The sequence below is a fragment of the Rhinopithecus roxellana genome, chromosome 16 (genome assembly GCF_007565055.1).
Source record: "Rhinopithecus roxellana isolate Shanxi Qingling chromosome 16, ASM756505v1, whole genome shotgun sequence".
Classification (NCBI taxonomy): domain Eukaryota; kingdom Metazoa; phylum Chordata; class Mammalia; order Primates; family Cercopithecidae; genus Rhinopithecus; species Rhinopithecus roxellana.
The window spans coordinates 111,352,883-111,370,776 of NC_044564.1; the positions used below are offsets into that span (position 1 = coordinate 111,352,883).

The window sequence follows — 17,894 nt, forward strand, 5'->3', positions numbered from 1 at the left end:
TTCTATGTTGTCTGTAGCTGCTTTCACTCTACAAGGGCAGATTGAGAAGTTGCAACGGAAATGCTATGAACTCAAAGCCTAAAATATTTACTATGTGGCAAACAGAAGAAAAATGGCCAATCCTGATTGAACACAATGCTAGACAGTCGAAATTTTGGAATGTAGGTTATTCACACAGTTCTGGGATGAATATTTTCCTTGAGTTACCCTTAGATAACTATCCAAATACTTAGAGAAAAGTATTTTTTAGGAAAATCCATAACGTAAACAAATATTACGCAGATAATTTTAACCTCCTTAAGAAAATAATCTTTTTAATACATTAGGTTATGAGCACTTATTTCCATACAGTTATTATACTAATCATAAAATTTGCATTTGCTTGTTGAAGGAGATCCTGAAAAACTCTATTAAATATTGCTTTGTTAACCTTTAAGATTATTTTCCTTGCAATAAACCTATGTTTTTTAAAAACATATACTTGCCAGTTGGGCACAGTGTCTCACTCCTGTAATCCTAGCACTTTGGGAGGCTGAGGTGGGCACATCACCTGAGGTCAGGAGTTCGAGACCACCTGGACAACATGGTAAAACCATCTCTACTAAAAATACAAAAACTAGTTGGGTGTGGTGGCATACACCTGTAATCCAAGCTACTTGGGAGGCTGAGGCTGGAGAATCACTGGAACCTGGAAGGTGGAGGTTGCAGTGAGCCAAGATTGCACCACTGTACTCCAGCCTGGGCAACAGAGCAAGACTCTGTCTCAAAAACAAACAAACAAACAAACAAAAATATGTATATATATATATATATATATATAGCCATTTCTTCAAACTTTTCACCAATGTAGATCATTTTAACTCTGTTCCACATACATAATTGCATCTGAATTAGTACAATTTTACTATATTGTGTTTAAAAATATTTGAAAACACCACACTGGCCCCTGATCTTTTCTTTGATATTAGAAAAAACAAAATCTTGTGTCTTGCCAGGTGTCCAACTCTTGGAGACAATTTGGTAGCTTTAGAAGAAAGAAACATTAGCATTTCTAAAGACTTGGAGAGAGAGAGCATGGGCAGATTTTAAAAGTGACAACACATTCTTAGTTATTTCCAGTAGATATGTGGAATTGAGAACACAGATAAATCTGAAGTCATATCTGTTGGGTATTGAATTAGATGTGTGTATTTCTGTGTTCTGGGATTCATTTTAAGGACCCAAATGAGACCTCAATATGAGGCCTGAACTGGAGAAAAAGAAGAGTTCATTCATGGCTGGGTGTGGTGGCTCATGCCTGTAATTCCAACACTGGGAGGCCAAGGCAGGCAGATCACCTGAAGTCAGGAGTTCAAGACCAGTCTGGGCAACATGGCGAAACCCCATCTCTACTAAAAATACAAAAATTAGCCAGGTGTGGTGGCGGTCACCTGTAATCCCATAATCCCAGCTACTTGGGAGGCTGAGGCAGGAGAATTGCTTGAACTCAGGAGGCGGAGGTTGCAGTGAGCCAAGATCATGCCACTGCACCCCAGCCTAGGCAACAAGAGTGTAACTTGGTCTCAAAAAAAAAAAAAGAAGAAGAAGAAGAAGACGAAGAGTTCATCCCAGCTTTTCTCTACCCTGGGCTAGGAATAGCTCTCTATAAGATATAGGACTTAGACTATGGATCCTAAATTGGAGATTAGGTAAAAACAAAAGAAGTGCTACAGGACTACACTTCTGAAAGGAAGTTTTCCTGGTCCAGTAACTGCAAGATAGTTCAAATGAATATTGCCTTTGAGTTATCCTTAGATAACTATCCAAATACTTAGAGAAAAGTATTCACTTTTTTTTTTTTTTTTTTTTTTTCAGGAGTCGTTTGGGAGAATGTGCTGCTAAAGGGAGGTGAGTCAGCCTTGAATGCCACAGAAACATCCGGCCCAGACATGACTATCAAGGTAAGGGATTCTCTTCAGGTTGATTCTCAAAGTGTATCTCTAGAGTAAAGGCAGCCTAGGGCAGGTTTTTCTGGGGGCAAAATGAACACTACCAATCCACCTTCCTGGAGTTCTCTTTCTACTCACTGAGATCTTAGGGAGGCAACATAAGATTTTCTGAAATTTGGGATCTGGTCTACAGCCATACCACCCTGAACACGTCGATTTCATCTGAAACTTGAGATCTGGATTAGGAAACTGCTTGAAAACCAGAATCTAAGATGTGATTTCCAATGCGCCTGTCGTAGGGTCTTCAGTGAATATCTACATGTAAGCTATTTGTAAATGGTAACCCCCATGGGCACAGTGGAGCAAATCTGAAAATTCTGAGCTGAGAATTCAGGCCCCACTGTGCATTGTGAGGAAAGGTCAGAGAGGCATAAAGTAGCTTTGATCTTGGCTCAAGATTTCCACTGATGTCAGTGGGAAGGCAGCACATGGCCCACTCCAGCTGAAACGCTAATGGCCAAAGGTTTACAAAATGAGTCATCTGGAAATCCCCTTAACTATCACTGTTCAAATTAAATGCATCAATTTGTAATCATTGACCAGATTAAGGAATCTGTAGCAAAAGTTATCAGAGGCTCAACTACTTCCCCTCTGTTACGGGATTAGACACAAAGGAATGGTCTTCCTCTCTTAGAACTCTGTTTACATATTAGCAGAGGATGAGGGTGGGAGGGCTTTCTAACATTCTTGCTTGAATGATTATAATTTGAATATATGCAAATTATGAATTTTTCTTTGAAAGTAAGAAGTAATGTCTTATTTTATATAGAGCTGTAACTGGAGATATTTCTCTCCTGGATCTATTAGTAGAAGTTGTACAAAAGAATATACAGCATGGATTTAACTGTTTTCTTTTATAATGTGAAGGTTTAACTTGTGTTGTCTATGTTACAAATGGCAGAGAAAGCAAGCAAATGTTACCATAGTAAAGCTAAATGAAAGGTAGGATAGTGGCCTGATTAGTCAAAAAGTCAACTAATCTAAGTGGTAACTATCCAGTGCTGAAAGAACTATAACTACGTTTAGCAGAATTTGTAAGACAATAATATAAATTGCAATGACATGTTGGTGTTATTTTGGCTATTATTGCAATGATTGACAAGTTTGAGTCTATGACCACATCAGACAAAGGAGAATGGGTGCCAATAGTAAAACCTGATGGATTTAGATTTGTTATCTCAAAATCTGTTATCATCTTGGGAATTAGTTTTTGAGATGAATTGCTAGTAGGAGAGGAGACAGTAAGTTGCCAGTGTAGCTGCAGATGTGGTATAGACAGACATTCAAGTAGTCAGAAAGACTGGAGTTTGTTTTTATAAAGCAAATGGCATATTCTTTTTTTTTTTTTTTTTTCAGACGGAGTCTTACTCTGTCTCCAGGCTGGAGTGCAGTGGCGCAATCTCAGCTCACTGCAACCTCCACCTCCTGGGTTCAAACAATTCTGCTGTCTCAAACTCCTGAGTAGCTGGGACTACAGGCACCTGCCACCATGCCTGGTTAGTTTTTGTGTTTTTAGTGTAGACAGGGTTTCACCATGTTGGCCAGGATGGTCTCTGTATCTTGACCTCATGATCCGCCCACCTCGGCCTCCCAAAGAGTTGGGATTACAGGCGTGAGCCACCATGCCCAACCACAAATGGCATATTCTAGTAGAAGCAAGTCTTGTGCAAATCTCATTTGATAAGATTGCTACTTAACCAGGCTACTCATCCGTGGTACCAGGATCTTGAATGAAGTTGTATTTGGGTTCCTCTAATTTAGACATCATTCTCAATCTCCCTTTCTTTTTCTTTTAATGAATACCTGAAAATTTCTTATAAGAAAAGATTTCTTTTACCTCTGCCCTACCCCAGGAAGATTTTTTCATCCATAAGAACTGAACTCATTCTGAGGAATAAATACTATACACTTTAAATAGCTGAGCAAAATAGAAATTTATTTATTTATTCATTTTGAGGCAGATTCTTGCTCTGTCAGCCAGGCTGGAGTGCAGTGGCATGATCGTGGCTCACTATAACCTCTACCTCCCAGGTTCAAGGGGTTCTCCCACTTCAGCCTCCCAAGTAGCTGGAATTACAGGCATGTGCCACCATGCCTGGCAAATTTTCATATTTTTAGTAGAGATGAGGTTTCACCATTTGACTAGTCTGGTCTCAAACTCCTGGCCTCAGGTTATCTGCCCGCCTCGGCCTCCCAAAGTGCTGAGATTATAGGTGTGAGCCTCCGCACCCAGCCAGCAAAATAGAAATATATTTAAATACATCAATAAACCCCTACAAATATTCTATTATTCCTTTCTTAATGCCAGTTCCTTCTCACTAAGGAATTTGTGAATTTTCTAGGTGGATATAACTACAGAAAATGCTTCTGTTTCTATCTTCTCCTTTAGGATTCCCAATTATGGAGCAGTCATTGACTTTTTTGCTTTGGGTATCATGTTGTTTCCCACCCTACATTGCCTTACATAACCATCATGTCTTTGTTTTTTTGTTTGGTTTTTGGTTTTTTTGAGATGGAGTCTCACTCTGTCACCCAGGCTGGAGTGCAGTGGCGTGATCTTGGCTCACTGCAAGCTTCACTTCCCGGGTTCACGCCATTCTCTTGCCTCAGCCTCCTGAGTAGCTGGGACTACAGGCGCCCACCACCACGCCCAGCTAATTTTTTTGTATTTTTAGTAGAGATGGGGTTTCACCATGTTAGCCAGGATGGTCTCAATCTCCTGACCTCGTGATCCGCCTGCCTCGGCCTCCCAAAGTGCTGTGATTACAGGCTGAGCCACCGCGCCCGGCCACCATCATGTCTTTGTATCCAAATGAAAGTATTTTTTCTGCTCCACTCCACTAATCAGAGAAATGCAAATTAAAACCATGATGAGATACCATCTCGCGGCTCAGCGTGGTGGCTCACACCTGTAATCCTAGCACTTTGGGAGGCCAAGGCAGGAGGATCACAAGGTCAGGAGATCAAGACCATCCTGGCCAACATGTGAAATGCCGTCTCTTCTAAAAATACAAAAATTAGCCGGGTGTGGTGGCATGTGCCTGTCATCCCACCTACTCAGGAGGCTGAGGCAGGAGAATCGCTTGAACCCAGGAGGCAGACATTGCAGTGAAACGAGATTGTGCCATTGCACTCCAGCCTGGCAAAACAGCAAGATTCCGTCTCAAAAAATAAAAATAAAATAAGATACCATCTCATACCAGTCAGAATGGCCATTATTAAAAAGACAAAAAGTCATCCTGGCTAACCCGGTAAAACCCCATCCCTACTAAAAAAAATTAGAAAAACTAGCCGAGCGAGGTGGCGGGCGCCTATAGTCCCAGCTATTCACGAGGCTGAGGCAGGAGAATGGCGTAAATCCGGGAGGTGGAGCTTGCAGTGAGCTGAGATCCGGCCACTGCACTCCAGCCTGGGCGACAGAGCGAGACTCCGTCTCAAAACAAACAAACAAACAAACAAATGCAAAAAGTAACAGATGTTGGTGAGGAAGCAGAGAAAAAGGAACAGTTATACACTGTTGTTGGCAATGTAAATTAGTTCAACCCCTATGGACAACAGTATGGAGATTTCTCAAAGAACAAAACTACTGTTTGACCCAGCAATGGATATCTACCCAAAGGAAAATAAGTCATCTTATCAAAAAGACACCCGCACTCATGTTTTCCGTAGCACTATTCACAATAGGAAAATCATGAAATTAAGCTAAGTGTTCATCAGCGGTAGATTGGATAAAGTAAATGTGGCATATATACACCATGGAATACTACATAGCCATATAAATAATGAAATCATGTCCTTTGTAGCAACATGGATGCAGAAGAAGGCCATTATCCTACATGAATTAATGCAGAAACAGAAAATCAAATACTGCATGTTCTCCCTATAAGTGGGAACTGCTACACATGGGCATAAAGATGGAAACAGTAGAGACTGGGGACTCTAAAAGAAGGGGCAGGAGAGAAAGGAGAAAGGGTTGAAAAACTACCTATTGGATACTACATTCACTATTTGGGTGATGGGTTCAGTAGAAGTCCAAATCCCAGCACTGTGTAATATACCTTGTATCAAGCCTGTATATGAACCCCCTGAATCTATAATAAAAAAATTTAAATTAACTAAAAAGAATTTTTTTCTCTCTGTATGTAACTACTTGCAGCTCATTAAGCACAGACTCCGCCTCTTATATTTAGCTACAGCTATTCCTACTTCTAATAGGTACTTTATATATCCTCGCAACATCACCTATTCCTGCCTTTTGCCGAGAAAACAACATATTCTGTTAAAACAATAAAACCTGATACATTGACACTTTTCAAGGGAAATCGCAACAGAAATTACAAAGATAGTTGGGTTTTTCCCATATTGCTTTTATTGTGATAGAGGTATCTATCTTAGTATTTAGAAATTTTCTTTCTGAGAAAGGAATACAATGTTTTGAAAGTGCTTGCTTTCCCTTTGCCTTCCATTTCCCTTGCCATGATTGTAAGTTTCCCGAGGCCTCCCAGTCATGCTTCCTGTTAAGCCTGTGGAACTGTGAGTCAGTTAAACCTCTCTTCTGGCCTAGCATGGTGGCTCATGCCTGTAATCCTAGCACTGTGGGAGGCTGAGGCGGGTGGATCACCTGAGGTCAGGAGTTCAAGACCAGCCTGGCCAACATGGCGACACCCCGTGTCGACTAAAAATACAAAAATTACCTGGGCATGGTGATGCATGCCTGTAATCCCAGCTACTCGATAGGCTGAGGAAGGAGAATTGCTTGAACCCACGAGCTGGAGGCTGCAGTGAGCTGAGATCATGCCACTGCACTCCAGCCTGCATGACCAGAGCGAGATTCCATCTCAAAACAAAAAACAAAAACAAAAAAACCTCTCTTCTTCATGAATCACCCAGTTTCAGGTAACTCTTTACAGCTGTATGAAAATGGACTAATACACCTGTGAATGTGACTTATTTGGAAAAAAGTCTTTGCAGATACAATTAACAATCTTGGCTGGGCATGGTGGCTCACGCCTGTAATCTGAGCACTGGGAGGCTGAGGTGGGCAGATCACTTGAGGCCTGGAGTTCAAGACCAGCCTGGCCAACATGGTAAAACCCTGTCTCTACTAAAAATACAAAAATATTAGCCAGGCATGGTGGCACACGCCTGTAATCCCAGCTACTCAGGAGGCTGAGGCGTGAGAATCATTTGAATCCAGGAGGCGGATATTGCAGTGAGCTGAGATCATGCCACTGCACTCCAGCCTGGATGACAAAGTGAGACTCTGTCTCAGAAAAAAATACTAATAATCTTGAGATGAGATCATCCTGGATTTACCAGATGGGCCCTAAATCCAATGACAGATGTCCTTGTAAGAGACAAAAGAGGGTACTCATATACACAGAGAAGGCCATGTAAGGAGACAGAGGCAGAGGTTGAAGTTATGCAGCCCAAGTCAAGAAACACGTGGATCCACCAGTAGCTAGAAGAGGCAAGGAAGGAGTCTTCTCTAGAGCCTTTGGAGGGAGAGGAGAGCAACCCTCCTGACACCTTGAATTGGAACTTTTGGCCTCCAGAATTGTGAGAAAATAAATTTCTGTTGTTTTAAGCCACCAAATGTGTAGTAGTTTGTTATGGCAACCCTGGGAAATGAATGCACTCAGATTCTGCCAAGAATCACACCTACGCTTCTTGCGTGCTAATGCCATAGAGGCTGATAAACCAATATTACACAGATCCATCATAATTTTCTTATTTTACTCTACTTACCCTTTACAAACTGTTTTTTACCTATTCTTGTTTTAGGAAAACCACTAACATTTTTCAGCTTGTGTTTATCATCCTTCACTAGAAGAAAAGGGTAGCTGTATCTCAGAATAGCTTCTATTTGATAACCTATTCTGTTTTGTTGCTTGTCCAGACATTGAATTAAAAAAAAAAAGAAAGAAAGAAAACAGATATGGATCAGTATTTCGTAAAATGCCTGACCCTAAGAATCACCTGCAGCAATGTAGAAAACAACAATAACACAGCTTGCCAGATTTCTTTCAGAATTCAGATTCAGAAGACCTGGGCTTGAGAATTAGCATTTTTAATAAGTGCTCCAAGCGACTTTCATGATTAGTTTCAGAAAATGTTGTCTTAGCACATCACTCATGCAGTATGGGGGTGGCCATGTGAGCCCTACCATTGCTCTTGGCTCTCCAGTTGTCCAACCAATCTGAGGCAGGATTTGGATACTTTCCTATTCAATGCCCTTTGATTACTTCCCATTTCAACACTGAATAAGGCTCAGGCTTCCTCTGGATTCCAGACTTCCTTACTCTTAACTTCAATTTCATTTCTAGCGTTGTCTTTCACTGTGTCTCTCTCTGTACCCGTTCTTACCCTCTTTATCCAGTCTACCTGTAGCCTGGATACTGTAGCTTTCTTTTTAAAAGGCCAAGCTGAGCTGGGCGTGGTGGTGGGAAGATTGCTTGAGCCCAGGATTTCAAGCCTAGCCTGGGCAACATACTGAGACTCCATCTCTAAAAAAATAAATGAAAAGATCAAGCTGAGAATGTCCCTCTGCTAAGGCCCTGCTGGCCTTCCCATGGCTCCTGGAACAAAGACCAACTCTTGCAGGCACTGTGTTTTTTAAAAGCCCCTGGCTTTCATTCACTTCTCCTTTGATCTTCCTGCTCTCCATCTCTCTTTATATTCACATCTTTGGCTCAAATATTCCTTCCTCCAGTGGCACTTTCTTTTTTTTTTTTTTTTTGTTTATTTTCTTTTTCTTTTTCTTTCTCTTTTTTTTTGAGACAGAGCTTCGCTCTTGTCACCCAGACTGGATTGCAATGGCACCATCTTGGCTTACCACAACCTCCGCCTCCTGGGTTCAACCAATTCTCTTGCCTCAGCCTCCTGAGTGGATGGCATTCATAGGCATGTGCCACCACAACTGGCAAATTTTTTTTTTTTTTTTTTTTGAGAGGGAGTTGCACTCTGTCGGCGCGATCTCAGCTCACTGCAAGCTCCGCCTCCCAGGTTCACGCCATTCTCCTGCCTCAGCCTCCCGAGTAGCTGGGACTACAGGCGCCCGCCACCACGACCAGCTAATTTTTTGTATTTTTTAGTAGATACGGGGTTTCACTGTGTTAGCCAGGATGGTCTCGATCTCCTGACTTCGTGATCCGCCCACCTTGGCCTCCCAGAGTGCTGGGGTGATAAGCGTGAGCCACCACGCTCGGCCAATTTTTTGTATTTTTAGTAGAGACGGGGTTTCACCCTGTAAGCCAGGATGGTCTCGATCTCCTGACCTCGTGATCCCCCCACCTCGGCCTCCCAAAGTGCTGGGATTACAGGCGTGAGCCACCGTGCTCTGGCCTAATTTTGTATTTTTAGTAGAGACGGGGTTTCTCCATGTTGGTCAGGCTTATCTTGAACTCCCGACCTCAAATGATCCGCCCGCCTCGGCCTCCCAAAGTGCTGGGATTACTGGCATGAGCCACGGCACACTGCTCCAATGGTACTTTCTAACAAGCATTACTTGTATCACATTCTCATGGGACCTAATAGCTCTCCTTCATAGCCAGTCACATCAGTAACCAGAGGGCAGGTGTGGTGGCTCACACCTGTAATTCCAGCACTTTGGGAGGCCAAGGTGGGTGAATTGCTTGAGACCAGGAGTTTGAGACCAGCCTGAGCAACGTGACAAAACCCAGTCTCTACGAAATACAAAAAAAATTAGCTGAGTGTGGTGGCATATGCCTGTAGTCCTGGCTACTTGGGAGGCAAGAGATGGGAAGATCGCTTGAGCCCAGGGAGACTAAGGCTGTGGTGAGCTGTGATAAAATAAAAATAAAAATAACCATAATTTTCATTGCATAATATCCAGTCGCCCTTGCTACAATATCATTCCATCAGAGCCATTTTTCTGTTTCATTTTTCACTTATTAGAGGCTCTAAATTGTAGTTCTTTTCTTAAAAAAACACAACTTTATTAAGGATAAAATTTGCATGCCATATGGTTCCCCCAGGTAAGTGTAGAGTTCAATAATGTTTCATATATTTACTAACCATCACACAATCCAGTTTTAGAACACACACAGTTTTAAATAATTTCCATCACTCCAATAAGATCCCTCATGCCCTCTGATAGTTAATCTCCATTCTATCCCACTCCCAACCAACCACTCATTCCTTTCTGTTTCTATAAATTTGCCTGTTCTGGACATTTCATATAAATGGAGTCATACAATATGCAGTATTTTGTGTCTGATTTAGGATGATTCCTTTTTTTTTTTTTTTTTTTTTTTTGAGGTTTATCCATGTTGTAGCCTCAATCACTATCCTTTTCATTCTTTTTAATGCTGAATAATATTTCATTTAATCGATATGCCAGGCTGGGCATGGTGGTTTACGCCTGTGATCCCAGCACTTTGGGAGGCCAAAATGGGTAGATCGCTTGAGCCCAGGAGTTGGAGACCAGCGTGCACAACATGGTGAAACTATGTATCTACAAAAAATACAAAACTTAGCTGGGCGTGGTGGCATGCATCTGCAGTCCCAGCTACATGGGAGGCTGAGGCAGGAGGCTCACCTGAGTCTAGGAGGTGGAGGCTGCAGTGAGCTGTGATTGTGTCACTGCACTCTATCCTGGGTGATAACAGAGGAAGACTGTCTTAAAACAAACAAACAAACAAACAAAAAACAAAAAACATATGCCAGTGTTTTGTTTTTTTTTTGTTTTTGGGGTTTTTTGTTTGTTTGTTTGTTTTTGTTGTTCGTTCACAAGTTGATGGATTTTGAGGTTGTTTCTACTTTGTGGCAGTAAGTATTCTTGCTATGAATAGTCACTGATATGAAAACTCACATGTAAGCCTTTGTGTGGATGTAGGTCTTCCTTTGTCTTGGGATTGTACCTAGGAGTGGAATTGCTGGGTCATACAGTAAATCTGTGTTTAACTTTTTAAAAAGCTGTCAGACTCTTTTCCAAAGCATCTATACCACTTTACACCTCATCTGCAATGAATGAGGCTTCCAAGTTTTCTATATCCTAGCCAACACTTGCTACTGTCCATCTTTTGATTATAACCATCCTAGGGGGTATGGAATAGTATGTCATTGTAGTTTTGGTTTGCATTTTCCTGATGGCTAATGACACTGAGTTCTTTTCATGTGCTTATTGGCTATTTGTATGCAGTTAATTTTTAACGACTTGATTACCTTTTTTGCTATAGTTTGTTCAATTATTAAATTGAAGCACTCTCTCACTGCAGATGCCCAGTCAGTGTTTTCTGAGTGAGGGACCCGCTTCTTGACTGTGGCAGGAGGGTGCACTCAACACTCAACTTCCCCTTTAAGATCACTGCCCTCTCCATCACTACCTCCCTCTGCAGGGGTCGCATTAGTCTCTCTTCTTTCTCCTTCCTTCCCTCCCTCCCTCCCTCCCTCCCTCCCTCCCTCCCTCCCTCCCTCCCTCCCTCCCTCCCTCCCTCCTTCCTTCCTTCCTTCCTTCCTTCCTTCCTTCCTTCCTTCCTTCCTTCCTCCCTCCCTCCCTCCCTCCCTCCCTCCCTCCCTCCCTCCCTCTCTCTCTCTGTGTCTTTCTTTCCTTCTGACAGGGTCTCACTATGTCACCCAGGCTGGAGCACAGTGTGATCATGGCTCACTGCAGCCTCAACCTGCTGGGCCCAAGCAATCCTCCTACCTCAGCCTCCTGTGTAGCTGGGACTATAGGCGTGCAGCACCACACTTGGCTACATTTTTATTTTTTGTAGAGAAGGGGGACTCCCTATGTTGCCCAGGCCAATCTTGAACTCCTGGGCTCAAGCGATACTCCTTCCTCAGCCTCCCAAACTGTTGAGATTACAGGTGTGAGCCAGCACACCCAGCCATTCTCTTTCTCTTTTCTGTTTTCCCTTCACATCTTAGCCTTTTTTCTTTTAGCCTAATCAATGCTATTTTTTTTTATTGTGGTAAAACATATTTAACATAACATTTACCATTTTAAGCACTTTTAAAGGGTACCTGTCTGTGGCGTTAGGTACATTCAAAGTGTTCTGCAACCATCATCATCATCCATCCTTCTCTAGAACTTTTTCAACATCTTCTTCAACTGAAATTCTCTACCCATTAAACACCAGCCCCCCATTCTCACCTACTTCAGCTCCTGTCAACCACCTAAATGTTACATTTTACACCTAAAATGTATTACTATTTAATTGCCTTCTCAAAGGGATTTTTAATATGTTATGTTAATAGTAAAAAGCCAGTAAGGCTAGTCATGGTGGCTCACTACTGTAATCCCAGCACTTTGAGAGGCCAAGGCAGGTGGATCACTTGAGGTCAGGAATTCAAGACCAGGCTTGGTAACATGGTGAAACCCTGTCTCTACCAAAAATACAAAAATTAGCTGGGTGTGGTGGCACCCACCTGTAATCTCAGCCACTCTGGAGGCTGAGGCACGAGAGTCGCTTGACCCCAGGAGGTAGAGGTTGCAGTGAGCCGAGATCGCGCCACTGCACTCCAGCTTGGGCAACAGAGTGAGACGCAGTCTCAAAAACAAAAACCAAAACAGAAAAGCCAGTAAGATGGCTACTCCTCAGAAATAAAGTAGGAAGCTGCTATAAGCTAGATTTTTAAAGAAATTGCTGGTTACAGAAGTTCCTTTCTTCCGTGGAGTGAACTCCCCAGGGCCCTCATACTGGAAATGTCTTGGCCTTATCCAGTTGATGCCTTGCTGCAAGTCCCAAGTCACACCTGCTTGGCTCTGCATCGTTTTCTTGAATTTTGTTTATCCAATGACTAGATAAAATGACATCAAATAATCCATGTTAAAGAAATATCTCTAGGATAAAAATTTTGTGATTTGGGCCAGGGGCTGCTCACCCCTGTAATCCCAGCACTTTGGGAGGCCGAGGCGGGTTTATCACCTGAGGTCAGGAGTTCAAGACCAGCCTGACCAACACGGAGAAACCCTGTCTCTACTAAAAATACAAAATTAGCCGGGTGTGGTGGAACATATCTGTAATTCCAGCTAATAGGGAGGCTGAGGCAGGAGAATCGCTTGAACCTGGGAGGCAGAGGTTGCTGTAAGCTGAGATGGCGCCATTACACTCCAGCCTGGGCAACAAGAGCAAAACTCCGTCTCAAAAAAAAAAAAAAAATTGTGATTTGGCTGTCATTTTCATCAAATACATTAACTAAATCCTAAATGCTCTCATTACCTTGCCCTCTTGTCCACATATAGTAAGACTAAAAACTAAGTGTTTGCAAAAAGGATTACAAAAAATTTTAGCACAGCAGAATTTTCTTCAGAATGAAGTCCGATATTCTTATTTACATATGCAATGTTTCTCATTTATGCTTGAATAAAAAACAAGGCTGGTACCTCTTAGGCAACCTAGAGATTCTGGCTGTAAAACTATTTGAAAAGGGTACAATTTCTATTCAAGGACATGGGAAAGCCACATTTTAAAAAGGATGTTGCTTCTCTACACGTAAAACTTGTTGGAAGACAGATTATCCTCCTAGAAGGGCAGATGTTCTCTATTACAAAAGAGGAAAAGCATTTAGACTCTTCCGGTGGTGAATAGAGGCCACAGGTTACAGCTTTCTTTGGCCTTTGCTTTAAAAAAAAACATTCTGCTGAAGGCCTTTTGTTGCCAGTGGTGTCCAGCCAGTTGCCCTTTGTATTTGGTGATGACGACATTGAAAGGATTGTTTTGTGCAGGGACTCTGGACAAAAAAGAGACATTTGGGACAGAAAACCTTTCTACATTGTGTACATACACAAAGATTGCTCTAAATTTGGTTCCTTGCCAAAGGAAATATTTTTGAAGATTTTTTTTTTAAATCCTTGAAAATTTTCAGGGTAGTGGACCTCAGAGGGGGTTTGGCAGTGGTGGGCAGGAGGCATATCAGTACTACATGGGTCAGTTTTTATAATACCTGCCTTTGAGAATCCTTGTCTTGAATTTTCTTGAAAATGAATATGAAGAGCTCTGTTGTAAACTGTAATAAACTATATCATTAATGGTTTTTATTGTTCCTGTGTGCTACTCCCTATTTGTCAAATAAAATAAATGTGAAAGAAATGAAGTCCCTGTAATCCCAGCACTTTGGGAGGCCAAGACGGGCGGATCACAAGGTCAGGAGATCGAGACCATCCTAGCTAACATGGTGAAACCCCGTCTCTACTAAAAAATACAAAAAATTAGCCGGGCGAGGTGGCGGTCGCCTGTAGTCCCAGCTACTCGGGAGGCTGAGGCAGGAGAATGGCATGAACCCGGGAGGCGGAGTTTGCAGTGAGCTGAGATCCGGCCACAGCACTCCAGGCTGGGCGGCAGAGCTAGACTCCATCTCAAAAAAAAAAAAAAAAAAAAAAAAGAGATGAAGTCACAACCATTGACAGCTTTCTATAATCTATGTATAGATCAGGAATATTTGTGGCAAGTGAATAATCTCAGGTACCTTCTTCTTTGTCATTTTATTTCTTCACCATGTTCTCTTGCCAACAATAATAGCTAACATGGGTTGAACATTTGCTTTGAGCTGAGTACTGTGCTACCCATATACCATCTCACATAATCCTCCAGCTGACCCTGCTAAGGAGAAACTGTTATTAATCCTATTCTACAGATGTGATGACTGTGGCACAGTAAAGTAACTTACCCAAGATCTCAAAGTGAGTGTGTGGTGGAGCCAGGCTTTGAACCCAGATGGAAGGACACTTTGTAGCCTCTCTGTTTGGGTTTTAATAAATGCAAAAAAAAATTTTTTTATTAGCTAAAGCAGGGGAGCTCCAAGGACAGGGCAAGGGTAGCTTAGCCAGATAAAATGCTAGATGCCCAGTTCCATTTGAATTAAATTACATGAGACATACTTATATTAAAAAATTATTTGTTGTTTACCTGAAATTCAGATTTTACTGGTGTTCTGTATTTTTATTTGCCAAGTCCAGTGGCCCTAGGCAAGAGGAGTGTTGCAAAGGAGATGAAGGGAACTGCTTAATGTGTTTTGATTATTGTCCTTTGGGATTATTTGTGGTTTGGGGTTCTTTTTTTGTTTGTTTGTTTGTTTTTTTATTTTACTTTTTTTCATTTTAAACATGATGATATATTTTATTAAGCTTTAAACCAGAAAGATGTATACTTTGAGGACCTGTAACATGCTGATAACCTATCAAGGGACATCCGTTGATACGCTTCTTTGCTAGGAATCCAAATCTGATTCATGCCAAGATTTGTACCTCATTGGTTTCTCTAAGAAGTGAAACTATGAGAAACACTACCCTCTGTTTGTTTGATTGTTTTTTCTTTTGAACAACAACAACAAAAAACCCTTTACCTCAATCTGGGTATATCATGACTTTTTGGAAGCCTTATTCTAGGATCTTCTTTTTAGTTGGGATATCAATGTTAGCCTAATTTCATTTTCTGCAGATAGCTTCATCATCCCAATTTTTTAAATGTTGATGAAATACTCTTGTGCTTTTACCAACTCCTACTTGGTAAAATTCCCTGTCTCTGAGTGGAGTGGTCACCTTAAAATAGATGACAGGGGCATGGATATTCCAAGCAAAAGTTCTGACACATTCACAAATGCTTCCTGAGGACATCTGTCTGTTTCCTTCTATGCACATTTTGAACATTCCAGCAGTGGGAATGACTAATGATGCTAAAGCTCTAGAAATTGTCACTTGTTGCAGTTCAGTATGTCAGAGCCTGATTGCAGATAAGCCTCTTTTCTTGAGAATGATCTGTCCCAATCCAACTAGTTTTGCAGCAAGGTTCATTTGCAAGTACTAAAGTCTACGACTTGTGAAAGAATCAAGCCACACAAACCAAACACAGAACGCAGTGACAGAAACTATTGGTCTTAACCAAGCCACACAAACCAAACACAGAACCCAGTGGCAGAAACTATTGGTCTTCAGTGCTACTGGAAGGTAGCCAACCTGGTTCCCATTTAGGCAGGGAACCAGTTTGTCTCTCCAGTTAATGTCTGAATAAATTACCATTCATGTCCCTGAGGGTTTGGAATGATTGCAAAATATTTCTGAAATCCTGGGTAGAACTCATGTGGCCACTTACAATAAGCCTTGTCCTTCTGCAACTGGTCAGGTATCAGAGAGGTCTCATAAATCAAGATCGTAATTATCAGGAAAGGTTGTTAGATTCCTAGAGTAGGAGCCAAGGGAAAACTTTCCCTTTGCCCTCTGAAATTTCGTTGAAAAATCAATTGACACTAGACAGATTAATAGGAGAAATGGCATAGAAGTTTACTAGTATGCAAAGAGAGAAAATTACACACAATGGGGTACAGATGGTTATATACTTCCTTCTTCTTAAAGGAAATTGAGATAGGAAGTGTGGAGATAGGAAGCAGGGAGGGCAGTAAATGATTTTTAGGGAAATTCAATGGGCTTGAAGAACAAACAGTGACCTGGGACAAAGTCTGTTGGGCCCACAGAACAGACAACAATTTGTGACAAAATCTGTTCAGATATGTTGACAGACTTCAGTCTTTCTTCCTGCTCTATGAGTTTCAGTTAATGAAAACTCGAGGAAGAGACCAGAGGTAATTGTTTTCTTCTCTGGAGGGTAAGATTTTAGGCAAATAAGGGAACTTCACAGAACCACTTCATCCTGTGCTTAGGGGAGAGACAGAGGATTGACAGATAGGATGAGGGGAGGTCAGAAAGACCTTGAGGCTTCTTCAGGTTCAGCATATCAAAGCATCACATTTGGGGATATAGGTTTCTGAGCCCTAACAATGGGAAAAATGATCTGTCTGTATCATATGAATATTGAAGATTGTTGAAGTGAGCATCTAGTTCTCCCGTCTTGATAAATTATCCAATGCCTTTCCCATCTCTTTCTCCTACCCATTCACTAATGGCCTGCCCCCTTGCCCTTTTTGTTGTAGTGAAAACTTAGTAGTAAAAAACACACTTGGTAAAAATCATGACATACATGTAAATTGTATGTAAAAGGATGACATGCTCATTGCAAGATGCTTGATTCACTGGCTAGCAGAGCAGGCCACTGATAGGTCTGCATACCACAAGCCAGTCTCTTTTGAGGTCACTTATGCTTTACTATCATTGCAACAACTACTTCTTCCTCAGAAATGAGTCAGTGGAGATGTGACATTTATTTTATCTCAGCATTTTTATGTCTGTTTCTGAAAAGGAAAAGGTACCAGCAGCTGCAGGTCCCACTCCGTCTCCCAAAGGGATCTGGGCTAGAGGGTAGGGTATTGGATCTGTCATCATACTTTCCATCTGCTCACAGACTGTGAGGTTTATTTTTGTTTTTTGAGACAGGGTCTCACCTTGTTGCCCAGGCTGGAGTGCAGTGGCGCCATCTCGGCTCACTGCAACCTCCACCTCCCAAGTTCAAGTGTTTCTTGTGTCTCAGCCTCCTGGGTAGCTGGGATTACAGGTGTGTGCCACCATGCCTGGCTAATTTTTGTATTTTTAGTAGAGACGGGGTTTCACCATGTTGGCCAGGCTGGTCTCGAACTCCTGACCTCAACTGATCCGCCCACCCCAGCTTCCCAATGTGCTGGGTTACAGGTGTGAGCCACTGCGCCCCACCAGATTATGAGTTTTGATCTCCAACAGCATGCATTTTCTAGTGAAATTCAGTTTAATAAAATGAATAATGAGATAGTAGCTCACATGTATTGAGAACTTCCCATGTGTCGGGTACTGCTCTGGGTGCTTAGGGTATTCTGTTATTTAATTCTTACCACAACCCTATGAGTTGGGTACTAGGATATCTCCATTTACAGAGAAAACAAGGTGCAGAGAGATTAAGTAACTTGTCTAAGTTCACACAGACAAGGCGTGCTGGAGCCTAGGTCTCACCCAGACAGCACTAGGTCTTCATGACTATGTCACAGTGCTTCACCTTGGAGAATAAAGAGATGATGCTGGTA

General features: G+C 41.9%; 1 protein-coding gene across 5 annotated transcripts in view; it reads left to right on the top strand.

Annotated features, from left to right (window-relative positions):
- Positions 1-17,894, top strand: part of PALM2AKAP2 (PALM2 and AKAP2 fusion) — a 554,929-nt gene that overhangs the window by 397,321 nt on the left and 139,714 nt on the right. For all 5 annotated transcript variants that reach the window (XM_010365579.2, XM_010365578.2, XM_010365577.2 and 2 more), the window contains one exon: positions 1,855-1,940. In XM_010365579.2, the coding sequence (XP_010363881.2) occupies positions 1,855-1,940 (86 nt within the window). The remainder of the gene's footprint in view (positions 1-1,854; positions 1,941-17,894) is intronic.